This window comes from Chelmon rostratus, chromosome 24 (genome assembly GCF_017976325.1).
Source record: "Chelmon rostratus isolate fCheRos1 chromosome 24, fCheRos1.pri, whole genome shotgun sequence".
NCBI classification, from domain to species: domain Eukaryota; kingdom Metazoa; phylum Chordata; class Actinopteri; order Chaetodontiformes; family Chaetodontidae; genus Chelmon; species Chelmon rostratus.
Window position 1 is genome coordinate 3,891,552 of NC_055681.1, and position 12,283 is coordinate 3,903,834.

Sequence of the window (12,283 nt, forward strand, 5' to 3'; positions counted from 1 at the left end):
AGACTATTCTCTTACTCTGCTAGTTATTACAGGATTGAAGTGCTTTAAACAAGCCAATAAAGGATGATTTTGCAATGCATTTAGTCACAGATTGAACATAACATGTAACCCACAGTGCTCGTCTCCTATCTGCCATCAGTGACAGTGAAATGTGCCACTTTGCTGCCCTCTAGTGGTTCAACCGGGCCACTTTTATTCCCCTGTGTTAATGTTGAAGAGGAGAAAAGCATGTAAAATTAAAGTCTGAAGGGTTTGAGGTGTAGATTTACTGAACAAAAAAGGTTTATTTAAGGTTTAGGTTGATATTGTGTTTATTAAATATATTTCATATAAAAACACTCACATTCTTTATATCCTCACACACTGAGACAAACCACAATAAATACTCTAACAGGGTTTTGCCTTTTGTCTGAGAAAAATGTGTTTGACCTAAAGCTGCGCTGTCGTCCACTTTAAACACACATTTACAGTGTTGCATGTACACACAGTGCATTGGAAAGCCACAGATGAAACATTAAAATACAATTAATGATGAAGATGAGTTAAAGAAGAGCAGGGAAATGAAAATAAACCCTCTCCCACCCCAAAAAGGAAAAATATGATTGACTTTGTTTGCGCTTTCACACACACACACACACACACACGTTGAGTGTGAGTGTTGCTGAGGAGTCAGCAGTAAGTCCTGTACAATGCCTTGTTTGTTGGTGGAGCTGGAGGCCCAAAACGGACAATGGCGTCCCTTTTTTCCCCCCGTTCTCATTCCAGCTCCTTGCCACTCAGTGCGAGCTCTTCTCCAACACTGTGGAGCTGCAGGAAGCCACACGCGACGCGTCTCCAATCATAAATCATCCTCAGCCGGTGGTTTAATGAGCTGGCGGTGCCAGATACTACCAACAGGAAAGCACACTTTGCAGGCTTTCCTCATATTGTCTAAACTTTGAGGCCCTCTTTAGAAAGTCTGGAAACAAACCTCAGGAAGACATGAAGTCTGCTTCAAGTCTTTTCTCTTTGTTTCTGAGCCATTCATTTCTCTAACAGTGGTCATTCTGTCTAATTTAATTTTGGGTAACTTTCACCTTCTTAGTTAGACGTTGTTTTAACACACTAATGTGTTGTGATTTGAACAAGCAGCAGCAGGTCAGTCTTAGAGGAAAAGAGGAGCACGGCCGAGTCTTCGACATGCCTTCGTGTCCTCTTCGGGTCAGTTTAGTGGCTTTAAAAAACCCTTAAAATAAACTACTTTCTGAAAGCAGCTTTAGGAGAATTTTGCTTAAAACTGATTTTAGATTTGAAGCTGGCACGACCACTCAGGGGTTTTCAATAATGTGTGCAGAGTAGTTTGAATTTGTGCACTTTCAGGAACATTTCAGCCTCTCTGCGGATCTTCTTTGGATCATCTCGTTTGTCATGTGACAGGCCTTGACTTGCCGTTGTTCTGCCGCCTATGTCATTCGTGTTTCCTCTGCCAAAAGCACAGAAGAAGAGTCACACACTGCTGAAACGGTTCCACAGCCGAAGTATTTTCAGGAGTGTCTTACCGTCGATTTGTTCCTTCTCTTGATGGGCAGCGGCGCCGTTAGAGTCTGCAGCTTCTCTTGCTGGATTAATGATATGCACACATGGATGTCAACTTTTTGACTGTAATAAGTTCAAATAAAAACACAGAAAACAGGCTGAGGCTCAGACTTACGTGGCCTCTCGTGCTTGCTCCAGAAGCCTAGTGGTGGACAACACAGCAGCAACATTAACAGAAGAAGTGCATTATTGTGTGTGTAAAGGCTCCTTGATCTTTAAACCATAAACAGGAATAATAGTAATTAATTAAGTGTTAAGCAATTAAGTGATTTTAGTTCCTGACCTGCTTCCCATGGCATGGATTCTGCAGGGAGAGAATTACAGCAGAGAACATGTGAAGAAAGTCAGTACTAATCGCCGTTTGCTTGACTTAAACAAGAAAAAAATTCGAGTCCCAGTAAATCTCCTCAGTTAGTGTTACTTTCACAGTAAACAGCAGCAAATGTATGAATGAATGCCCGCTTCCATGCACGACCGGCAGCCTGTATCATCTCTTTTTATATGTGCTATAACTCAGTCTGTCCCCTGCATCTGTGAGGTGCTTCTACATATGGAGCTGTCTGGCTTTTCATTGCTTTAAGAGGCCTCTTACCTTTTTGGAAGAACCACGCTCCTGGAGGAAAAGAACAGAATGATTAAAATGTCATACTACACTCATCATTATAAGACTAATATAAAACATGGAGAGAAATCAGACAAGCAAGAGTCCAAAAAAGTTGGGACGCTGTGTAAAACAAACATAAAAAACAGAATCAGTGATAGAGAAACGAACTGTGTTCCTGAGTCCATGTGGTAACATCCTTTATACAATCATGTGTCCACAAAGTGTTGAACCTCGCTCCATCCTCGCGTGTAAGCGACTGAGCCTTTCCAGGATGCTCCTTTCATACCCAATCATGATGCTATCACCTGTTACCAATCAACCTGTTTTACCTGTGGAATGATCCAAACAGGTGTTTTTGGAGCATTACACAGCTTTCCCAGTCTTTTGTTGCTCCTGTCCCAACTTGTTTGAATCATGTTGCTGCATCAACTTCAGAATAAGCAGATATAGACATTGAATATATTGTCTTTATGCTGTTTTCAGTTGAGTTTATGTCAAAAAGGATCAGCATGTTATCACAATCGGTTTTATTCATATTTTAGACAGCATCGCGACCTTTCTGGACTCAGGGTTGTACACAAACACATTTGAATAATGTGAAACACCTGCTTAATGTAAGTGCAAAGACACGTGTCAGCTCTCACCTGCTTTCCATCTGTGAATGAAAACAAGCAGCAGCACAGCTGCCAGCAGAGAGATGAAGACTGTGAGTCCTGCGGAGATCTTCAGGTGTCCTGCAGGTTCTGTACTGTCAGTGGCTGGAAAAAGCAACACAGCAGCAATAAGTGAGCTTCACATTTTACAGGTCATCATATTTTGATGATGACATTCAAAGACACAAACCAAACAAAGGAAAGCAGAAACAGCCGCCGTGAGAGTTACAACTCACTTGTGATGAAAGGGTTGTGGAGAGGTTGGCTGCTCTCCCGACTGACTGGATTCTCCAGCTCACAGCTGAACTCATTTACACTTGAACTGTTCTCCTGAAGGTAGAGTGAAATAGTCAGTATCACCAAACATTTGTATTGTGACTGCTTCCTCTGTGCCTTTGTCTGCAGCGTCTCAGATTTCCCAACAACCAAGTCGAGGAGAAAAAAAGAGAGCAGCTCATCCCACTGATGTTAGATTATATCATTTTTCAGTTGAATTCCTCCACTCTTGAATATGCTTGTTTGTTTTAAACCTTCCCAAATTCCCGATACTGTTTTTCAATTGCTTAAGCCTTCTGTCTGTAACGATTTCTTATCCTGAAACTTGTACGAATGTTCCAGATCAGATTCACCAAACTCTCTAAACTGCACAAACTGAACGTCACCTGTTCATGAGGAGATACATGGCCGCCACATTTCATCATTAGCAGCCTTCTGTCCCTACTCTGCACACTGCGTTAGAGCATGCAATACCTTTATAATGTGATGTTCCTTCGATGAATCTGTCAACACTTTGTCATCCGCCTTCCACTTGTAGGTGACTGGTTCAGCGTCCGTGGTGTTTCCATCACAGGTCAAAATACAGCTGGTCTTCTCATCGTCACAGGATTGAATAACGGTGGGTGCAGAGACGGGAGCTGTTGTTATTGAGACCAAAACTTAGAAATATGTCGCATTTTCATTTTCTCTGTCTGATTTCCCAGATGGAGACCAGTCAGTGTGTAACTGATCCACTTACAGATGACGATGAGGCGAATTGGACCGAGGGGGATGAGGTTGATTTCTGGTGTGTACAGTCCACTGTCGTCTCGAGTCAGTCCTGTGATTGTCATCTCTCCGTTTGCAATGTTCAGGCTCCCGCGTTCTTTAAAAAAAACATAACGCAGATAGTGTGAACTTCTCAACACAAGCCTCACAAAGAATAAACAAATCCACCAGAGAAACCTTTTTATTGGACCTCATAGAACTGAACTAAACTCAGCTCAGTGTACCCTTGAACTGTCGATAAAGATCCAAATCCATTCCATCCCACTCAGTGGCGATGTTGGGACCATCTTTCCACATGATGCTGGTGATGGCGCCGGTCACGGGGGCAGTGCCTGGTTGGAGGACAACTTCATCGCCCACCTTCCTGTACAGTGTAATCTCTGTAAGGACAAGAAGAAGCTGTATGTGCTTTTCATCTTTTAAATGGGCTTTTTATTCACTGGACTCTGGTCAAATTTTGGGTAATGAAGACTAAGCTGTTCCATTTTAACAATCAGTTGGTTCACTTCCAACCCTGAGCCCAAAAACTTGCTCATCCTTTTTGACTGAAAACAGCACAAAGACAAAATATTTAATGTCTGACCTCACCAGCTTCACGGATTTTTGTAAATATCTAATAATTTGATGCAGCAACACGTCTAAAACAAGTTGTGACAGGAGCAACTAAAGACTGGGAAAGATGTGGAACGCTCCAAAAACACCTGTTTGGAACATTCCACAGGTAAGCAGGTTGATTGGTAACAGGTGATAGTATCATGATTGGGTATGTGAGTGCATAAAGGATGTTACCACATGGGCTCAGGAACACTTTGTACAAGTGTTGACAGTAAACTTTTTCTTTTTTTTTTTCATATGATTGATTTTTATGCATGTTTTACACGGCGTCCTAACTGGAATCTGGCCTGCAGCTTGCCCTGCTGTTGAACTGTTTTGCATTATACAGAGAACTGCTTGTGCTCTTTATCCTACCAGCATCAATAGATATGGGCTGGACAAAATAATAGGGACACCTGTCAGTAACACGATACAATCAAACAACAAAGAGCAGCCTTAAAAAAAAAGCTTCAACAAAAACTCCCAACCTTCATGAATTGAGGATTTACTCTGGAACTTGTATCTGAAGTATCACTGAAGTATATCTACATGCTGCTTTACACTGGGTGGGGTCACTGATATGGAAAACTACAACACTGAGACACAGCCAGCACTTATACACACATTTAATCCACATAAAGTTACTTTTCAGCGTGTGAATACACGTCAGGTAAAAGTAAGCTAGAAACAATGAACTCACCTGAGACTGCGGACACAGCAGGCAGTAAAACACACACCCAGACGACCACGACCATCCTGGATGTGACGGACGGCCACAAACCGCCTCTGTTCTGAACCGAGACAAACATGTCGGATGAAGTTATCTGTTAGCTAAAAACATCGTCGGCTAACAGAAGTATGCTAGCTTCCGATGGACTGTTAGCGTCCAGGGAGGAAAAGCGAGGCAGACAGTTGGAAAAATCTGAAAGTGAAACTTAACGTTCAACCACATCGACAAGCTCCCTGTGTCTCCGCCTTTTTCATTGGATAGCGAAGGAGTCACGGCCGCATGATTGGTTATATGATTGGTTATATGCTATAATATATTATGTTAAGAATTTTGGGATAATCCAATCAGAAGCAGAGTAGGGAGGGTCATTCCTTCGCCATCATGTATTCTTTGTGTATGTATAATTAAATAGATGCATGTTTTTTTTGTTCTACATATACTTTTTACGCACTTTTACACCTTCACCTCCACCTCCACCTGCACCTTCTGTGTACTAAACATTTACGTACACGCACATTTGAATAAATTATATACAGTTTAGTATATTGGTACATTTCACTGGTATATTTTATTGTCTATTGTTTATTGTTTAGTACATTGATCCCCAACGCGTGGGCCGCGGCCCACTAGTGGGCCATGGGTCATTTGGTACTGGGCCGCACAGAAAGAAAAAATAATTTCCATTATTTTATTTTTTCACATAATTTGTTTGTGGTCCTCCTGACATGATTAAAAAGTGGATTACGTTCATTATTATTGTTATTATTATTAAAGAGAATATACCACAGTTTTTAATGTCATTATATTTTATTTTTATTTGCTACACCTTTAGACTGGGCCGTGAAAATATTGTCAGACATTAAACTGGGCCATGGTACAGAAAAGGTTGGGGACCACTGGTTTAGTATATTTTTACTGTCTTAGTATATTTTCATTTCTGGTCAAAATTTTTAGTTGCATTTACGAATATTTTTTTGCATGTTAGTTTATTTTATTCTAGTATCTTAATTTTATTTTAGAATCTTTCTTATTATCTTGTTTCTAACATTGGGGGTTGCAATGCAAATTTCATTGACATGTCATACAAGAATCTTGAATCTTGAATATATCAATTGTGTTCCACTCAGCTATATTATCCTGCCCTCCTGCCTCTGATTGGCTCGTAATACTTACCTTGTGTTATGGTTAATGTCAGGATTATCAGCTTAATCCAATCAGAGGCAGAGTCAGGCAGAGGCAGTCACAGAACAATGCATTATATTGACTTAATATTCATATATTTATTATTAAAGCAATACAATATTAATAAAGAAATAGGACAAGAACAAGAGGGTGTTGCTGCAGCCAGAAAACCTCAAAACAACACTGTTTCCAATGACAATGTAAGCTAAAATCAGCAATAGATGCATCATTTGTCCCCACAGGAATTTTCTCATTAAGATTCCTTCAATCAAATCACGTGCAGAACTGTGTTACCACAGATTGTGTCTATGTTACAGACCCTTAATTAATATGCTTAATTCCTTTAACAGAGTATAAAGAGTAAGTAATGAAGAGTAACGCACAGGCCTGAAATTTGGGCCCTGGCTTGACCTGGCAGTTCTAGCCCAGGTCCCATATAATTGGTTTGTTTCTTTTGGTCCTGAAACTGTGATTTAACTGGGGGATGAGTTTTTAAACTCAGGATTTAATCAATCAAACTTTGCAGAGTCATGTCATTAAAACATTACAGCGTTACATTAGATTGTATTATGGTCATTTTAAATGTGCTTGTAAAAGAAACATGTAGCCTAACAAATTAATATGTAGAAAACAAATATCACAAATGCATTTAGAAACAATGAAACCAACATAAATCCAGGAACAAGAATAGAACAAAGCTGTTTTTTTTAGGCGCCTTGTTGGATCATTCATCCTGCAACTCGTCCAGCTGGCGTGGCTCCACCTGCAGCCACAAACCTCCCTCCACACGCAGGACGAGCTGGGGGAGACGGCGAACTCCCCCAGAGCTGGTACCAAGTTTAGGGTTGATCCCCAGGGTCAGACGAAACCTGAGCAGGGTCAACGCCACAACGACTCGGAGCTCTGCGAGGGCGAATTTCTGGCCAATGCAGTTCCTGTGAGCACGTACATGTTCCTATCAGATCTTATTTAAATTAGATGTTTACTTGTAACAAGGATGCAGTACCTGGGACCCGAGGAAAAGGGGATGAAGGCATGAGAAGCCACGTCCTCTTTGTTTGTAGGGTCAAAACGCAGAGGATTAAACTCCTAAAACAGAGTAAATCATACAGGTCAAACATGGCAAAACTGTGCCAAGATGAAAAGAAAATTCAGCTTTCTTACATGTGGGTTTGTCCAAACAGCAGGGTTGTGGTGTGTTCCATAAATACTGACCAAGCAGATGGCACCTTGGGAAGAATAACAGAACAGAGAACAGTTTAAATCGCTCTTATTTTTTTAAACTTGTAACATCCTGACTAATGGGCTAGTCAGGTATTTCACTTCCTTGTTGAGGCTGGTAAAGGGGAATCCCTGTAAAGATTCTGGAACATGTGGTCTAAAGTGGACTGCTGACATGCAAGAATATAGTCTAAAAAAGACAAGACACACCATTTTGAAACCTCTTCAGTCTCCTTCAGAAACTTTTAAAAAGCCCCAAGAGTCTTTCTTTCTCACCCGTTGGTACTATGCAATCCCCGGGCAGCACCATATCCTGGGTGTACCTCCTTGTTACAGCCTGCACAGGAGAGTGCAGCCTGAGAGACTCTCTGATGCACATGGTGGTGAAGGGAAGATTGGACAGATCCTCCCTTTAGATAAATGCACACACATGTATATTCACATTTAAATATTCCTCATTTTCACCTTATTATTCTAAGAGTTTTCCAGCTCTTACTACACATTTTTACTGAAGGACTATCAAATTCCCAGATATCCAGGTTGTGTGTGTGTGTTTTCTGACCACTCTATTTCACGTCCATCTCGGCCTTGCATCAGCTCTGTCACTTCCTGTCTGCATCTCTCCTGATAGTGTTCGTGGCGTGCTAAATTGTACAGCGTCCAGCAAATTGCACTGGCAGTTGTGTCATGACCTGCGGAAAAAAGGAGGAGGGTTCAATTCAAATTCTGAAGTGTCAAAGTCATCTTATTGGAGTGTTTTTGAGTCATGTGATCATTTAAGAAACAAGGAACAAACTATAAAAACGGCAGCTTTAAAGCGTGGCTGTGTCACTTTTGATCAATCTGTGTCATTATGCTTTAAACTGTCTCACCTGCAAACATAAAGGTGTTGGCCTCAGCCTGTATCTCCTCATCTGTTAGACCTTGTCCATCCTCATCCTGCAATATGACAGAATTACACTGGAGTCCTTTAAAAGCACTTCAGACTGTTCCTCCACCTCACTTTTTCCTCCACCATCCCCATGTCTCATTCATTAATTCTTATTTCTGTTTCTCTCCTACCTTTGACAGCAGTATGATGTCCACAAAGTCTTTCTTTCTCTGTGGTGCTGGGTTTAAATCTGTGTCTGTCTCCCTCTGCTGGCTGATCAGGGCACGGCGCTTCTGAACCACTTCCCTGGTAAACCTGCGAACACCATACAAATACCATAACACCAATTATAATGTCATAATAATAATACTTACTGTCTTATAATAATAATACAATTTGACTATATCCCTTCATGTGACATAAGTAATTTGTGTAGAACAGGATACTTAACTGTACAATTATAAGATATAATAGTGTATGTTACTATAATATGATACTGCACAACGTAATATGGTGTATTCTGATACACATAACGCATCAGGTTCCTATTTGATACCTATGATAAGATACAGTTAATCTTTCTGTGTGACACAGCACAGTATTATGCAGCAAGATAAGACACTTTATAAGAATGTCACAATACAATGTGATAGTGATTGCAGTAAAGCTGTGTCATCAGAATTGAAGGTTGCTGTATTATTTGTGCTGCACTGTTACACAAACACCTGTCCATGTGCCATACCTGTGCACAATGCTTAAGGCCTTTTTGAATCGCTTTCCCTGCTGTGTTTTCCAGTAAATCCAGTCCCAGTGGTGTAAAATCTTTTGCCGACGGTCTATTATGAGGTCACTCAGCTCCACAATGGCTGACACATACTCACTGGTCGACCTGGAGACAGAAAAGTTTGAAGTGGCAGCAACAAAAGTATATATTTGTTTAAAATGGTCAAGATGGTGTCCTCACTCCTGACAGTTGCTGTTGTAGCTAAAGGCACATTTCAGCAAACTGTCCAGTGTCATCAGGGTGACGTGGTCAAACATCTCTATAGTAGTTGTGCCTTCTGCCACCAGGTGGCGCCACTTGTCCTGAGAGACAGAAAATAATGAGAGCGTGAGAAAGAGTGACAGGACAGGTGTCAGATTTGAGTTTTAGATTTCTGTATGTTTTTCTTCTGCTTGTAGGAACACTGTACAATCCGTTGTTGTGTCTGAACAACTGCCAAACTACCTTTGCTCTCTGATCACTTCTAACAGTGTTTATCTACAGTGTTTATAATATCAGATCATAGGACACTTTAACTTCAGCTGTACCTCATATTCTAACTTAGTTTTCTGCGGCTTTCACACTGTACACACTGTACATCTTCTATATATTCCTGTGAATATATATTGTCACCAAACATCATCATATCCATCATGATGACAGCCGCTACAGTAAAGTCACGTTTGCTTGCATGTGCCTCTGGGTGCGCGCACTGCCGTATGTCTTACATGCATGGTGTTAGTTGAGGTGTTGAACATGGCAACGTAGTTCTTCAGAATGTCAAAATGAAAAGCTGGAGTCAGCAGCCGTCTCCTGCGAAACCACTCCTCCCCATTGCTTAGCAACAGACTCTGTCCTGGGGTGTAAGAGAGAGAGGGTTTGGAGGTGAGGATGACAGCCATTAGTTACACACAAGAATTGGAATCACTGTTGTCTGACCTTATTATTAATATTATTATTATTATTAATTTATCAGATAGACAACAATATAAATCTGGTGGTTTTAGTTAATGATGGGAGTATGAGCTATTTGACTCACCAAGCCATGGACGTAGATGGCCATAGATAAGCTCATCTTTCACTGTGATGCTGGCTGCATGAAGGGAGGGAAGGGATGAAGTTATGGAAGAAAATTAATGTGATTTTAATAGCTCCAATGACTATTTTGTTTGTAGTAATCATGCAAAATGTCACATTTAATTTGACCAGTGGGGTGTTACCCTACCAGGTGCCATCAGCAGAGGTTTGACGTAGTCAGGGTGGAAGAGCCTGACGAGGTGATAGAAAGGGCCGAGGAACCAGCTACATGAGTGTGTGTACGTCTGCACCAGCTCATCCACCTGCAGGAGGCCTTCCTCTGTGTTCTGCATCTGAAGCACAAATAAATATTCAAGATTAAAGTTTTTTTTTAAACAAAAAATGACAATAAACAGTATACTTTATGGAATACAGTCCCATAAAGGTGGGTTGACCCTATCTTTTCAAGGAAAAGGTCAGCAAAGTGAAGTTTTGGTTGGTTTACTCAAGATTCAATTCAAGATTCAAGAGTCTTTATTGTCATTGAACATGTCAATGAAATTTTCATTGCAACCCCCATGTTAGGAACCGGTAGTAAGAAAGATAAGAAGATTAGAAAGAATAAAATTAAGATAACTACAATAAAATTAAATAAACATGCAGTAAAAATATTTGTAAAAGCAATTAAAAATATAACAGAATGAAAATATACTAAGGCAATAAAATATACTAAACAATAAACAATAAAATATGGAAGTGAAATGTGCCAACAGAGTAAAATATACAAGCAGAATAAAAGTGAAATGTACCGACAGAATAATCCCCCTGTTGGTTTACTTTTCATAGGGGATGTTTTGTAACGAGAATATTTTGCAACACTGAGCACATCCTGCATCACACTAAGAAATTTACAGTTAGATTTCCTGATGTGTCAGCAAATGAGGAGTATATATTACAGTAGAACTGACAAACGAGGCTGTAAATGCGTGTCATTGTGTGTTTCACCAGCCTTGTTGTGTGTATCCTACCTGGCCCAGGTGGCCTAAAAGCCACGAGTTTGCATGTGGTTTGCTGAAACAGGACAGCCTGTGTGTGTACCATGCGTGTCGCACCAACAACCTCGCCGTCCACACTGCAATCACAGCTCCTAATCCAGTCCCAACCAGAAACAGGACCTGACAGACGACCGACCAGCTGAGGACCTGAGAGAGGACACCATGGAGGAGAGGCATCCTGTGGCAGAAAGAGAGAGAGAGAGAGAGAGCGTGAATTTAGATGTCCAGGTTATAGGACACTCGCTCCGCTCTGACGGTGGATGTGTTCATAATGAGAAGTTGTTAATGTTGAAACATGCAGAAACCAAACTGTTCCACCCTTTTATTTCAACAGGCCCAACTGCTGTAACCAGCATTAGAGACACCACTTCCTCTGTCTGTTAAAATAAGCTCTTGTACCATGTCTTCACCTGATGTTGTATTCTGCTGATGTAGAATCAGACTAACAGATGAAATCAGAAAACTGTGTTGATACTGTTAGCTCCTCTCGTTGAAACAGATTGTTCTGCTAATATTGTTTTTGATGTCCCTTCCACTTTTCTTCTGTCTTGTTGAATGGGTCTTCATATTCACAATTTATAATACAAAAATAACATACACTATTTATTTAATGTCAAACGGAACTTTATATACCTGTAGAATGTAAACATATTTCAATTTTATTTACGCATTTACATATGTATGGACTTCATCTATTTTTATTGTCTTAGGATTGTTGTTGTTTTTAGTTCTTGGATCTTTGCATGGTTATTGATAGGAGTGCACTGCTGCACTGCTTGTTGCTCACAAGAATCTCCATTTTTCTTGGCATATACGTACACTGTATTTTAATCTAGGCACACTTTATTGAAAAAACATACTCAAAGACTGATACTACAGCCATTTCTCTGATGGAAATAATTGCAAAGTCAGTGTTTGTATAGTTATTGTTTTAATTATCAACTTTTATACATCAAGCTTCACTTTTGTCATAG

At 40.4% G+C, this 12,283-nt stretch overlaps 2 protein-coding genes across 2 annotated transcripts; both read right to left on the reverse strand.

The window, feature by feature from the left end:
- Window positions 1-261: 261 nt before the first annotated feature.
- Window positions 262-5,404, reverse strand: LOC121627420 (T-cell surface antigen CD2-like). The gene is made up of 11 exons (XM_041966321.1): window positions 5,171-5,404; window positions 4,101-4,256; window positions 3,848-3,973; window positions 3,583-3,746; window positions 3,069-3,162; window positions 2,824-2,937; window positions 2,168-2,188; window positions 1,859-1,879; window positions 1,691-1,717; window positions 1,539-1,598; window positions 262-1,462 (listed from the first exon to the last, which is right to left on the reverse strand). Exons 1-11 carry the CDS (start codon window positions 5,277-5,279, stop codon window positions 1,443-1,445), a joined length of 912 nt encoding a protein of 303 aa, XP_041822255.1. The 5' UTR covers window positions 5,280-5,404; the 3' UTR covers window positions 262-1,442.
- A 1,056-nt stretch (window positions 5,405-6,460) lies between these two features.
- On the reverse strand, window positions 6,461-11,568 carry LOC121627307 (cytochrome P450 4F3). The gene is made up of 13 exons (XM_041966150.1): window positions 11,283-11,568; window positions 10,463-10,607; window positions 10,277-10,330; window positions 9,966-10,093; window positions 9,439-9,560; window positions 9,217-9,363; window positions 8,666-8,789; window positions 8,476-8,542; window positions 8,166-8,295; window positions 7,880-8,013; window positions 7,547-7,611; window positions 7,389-7,471; window positions 6,461-7,317 (listed from the first exon to the last, which is right to left on the reverse strand). The coding sequence occupies exons 1-13, from the start codon at window positions 11,484-11,486 to the stop codon at window positions 7,107-7,109; spliced, it is 1,614 nt and encodes a 537-aa protein (XP_041822084.1). The 5' UTR covers window positions 11,487-11,568; the 3' UTR covers window positions 6,461-7,106.
- Between the last annotated feature and the right edge of the window lie 715 nt (window positions 11,569-12,283).

Bases quoted from the DNA above. Each gene is read 5' to 3' on its own strand.
- LOC121627420 (XM_041966321.1), bottom strand. From the start codon at position 5,279: ATGTTTGTCTCGGTTCAGAACAGAGGCGGTTTGTGGCCGTCCGTCACA. The intron at 3,747-3,847 runs GTAAGTGGATCA...CAATAACAACAG, and splicing joins AATTCGCCTCATCGTCATCT to CTCCCGTCTCTGCACCCACC. The intron at 1,880-2,167 runs GTAAGAGGCCTC...CTCTCCCTGCAG, and splicing joins AGCGTGGTTCTTCCAAAAAG to AATCCATGCCATGGGAAGCA.
- LOC121627307 (XM_041966150.1), bottom strand. From the start codon at position 11,486: ATGCCTCTCCTCCATGGTGTCCTCTCTCAGGTCCTCAGCTGGTCGGTC. The intron at 8,014-8,165 runs GTCAGAAAACAC...ATTTATCTAAAG, and splicing joins GATGGACGTGAAATAGAGTG to GGAGGATCTGTCCAATCTTC. The intron at 7,318-7,388 runs GTACTGCATCCT...ACGTGCTCACAG, and splicing joins CCCTTTTCCTCGGGTCCCAG to GAACTGCATTGGCCAGAAAT.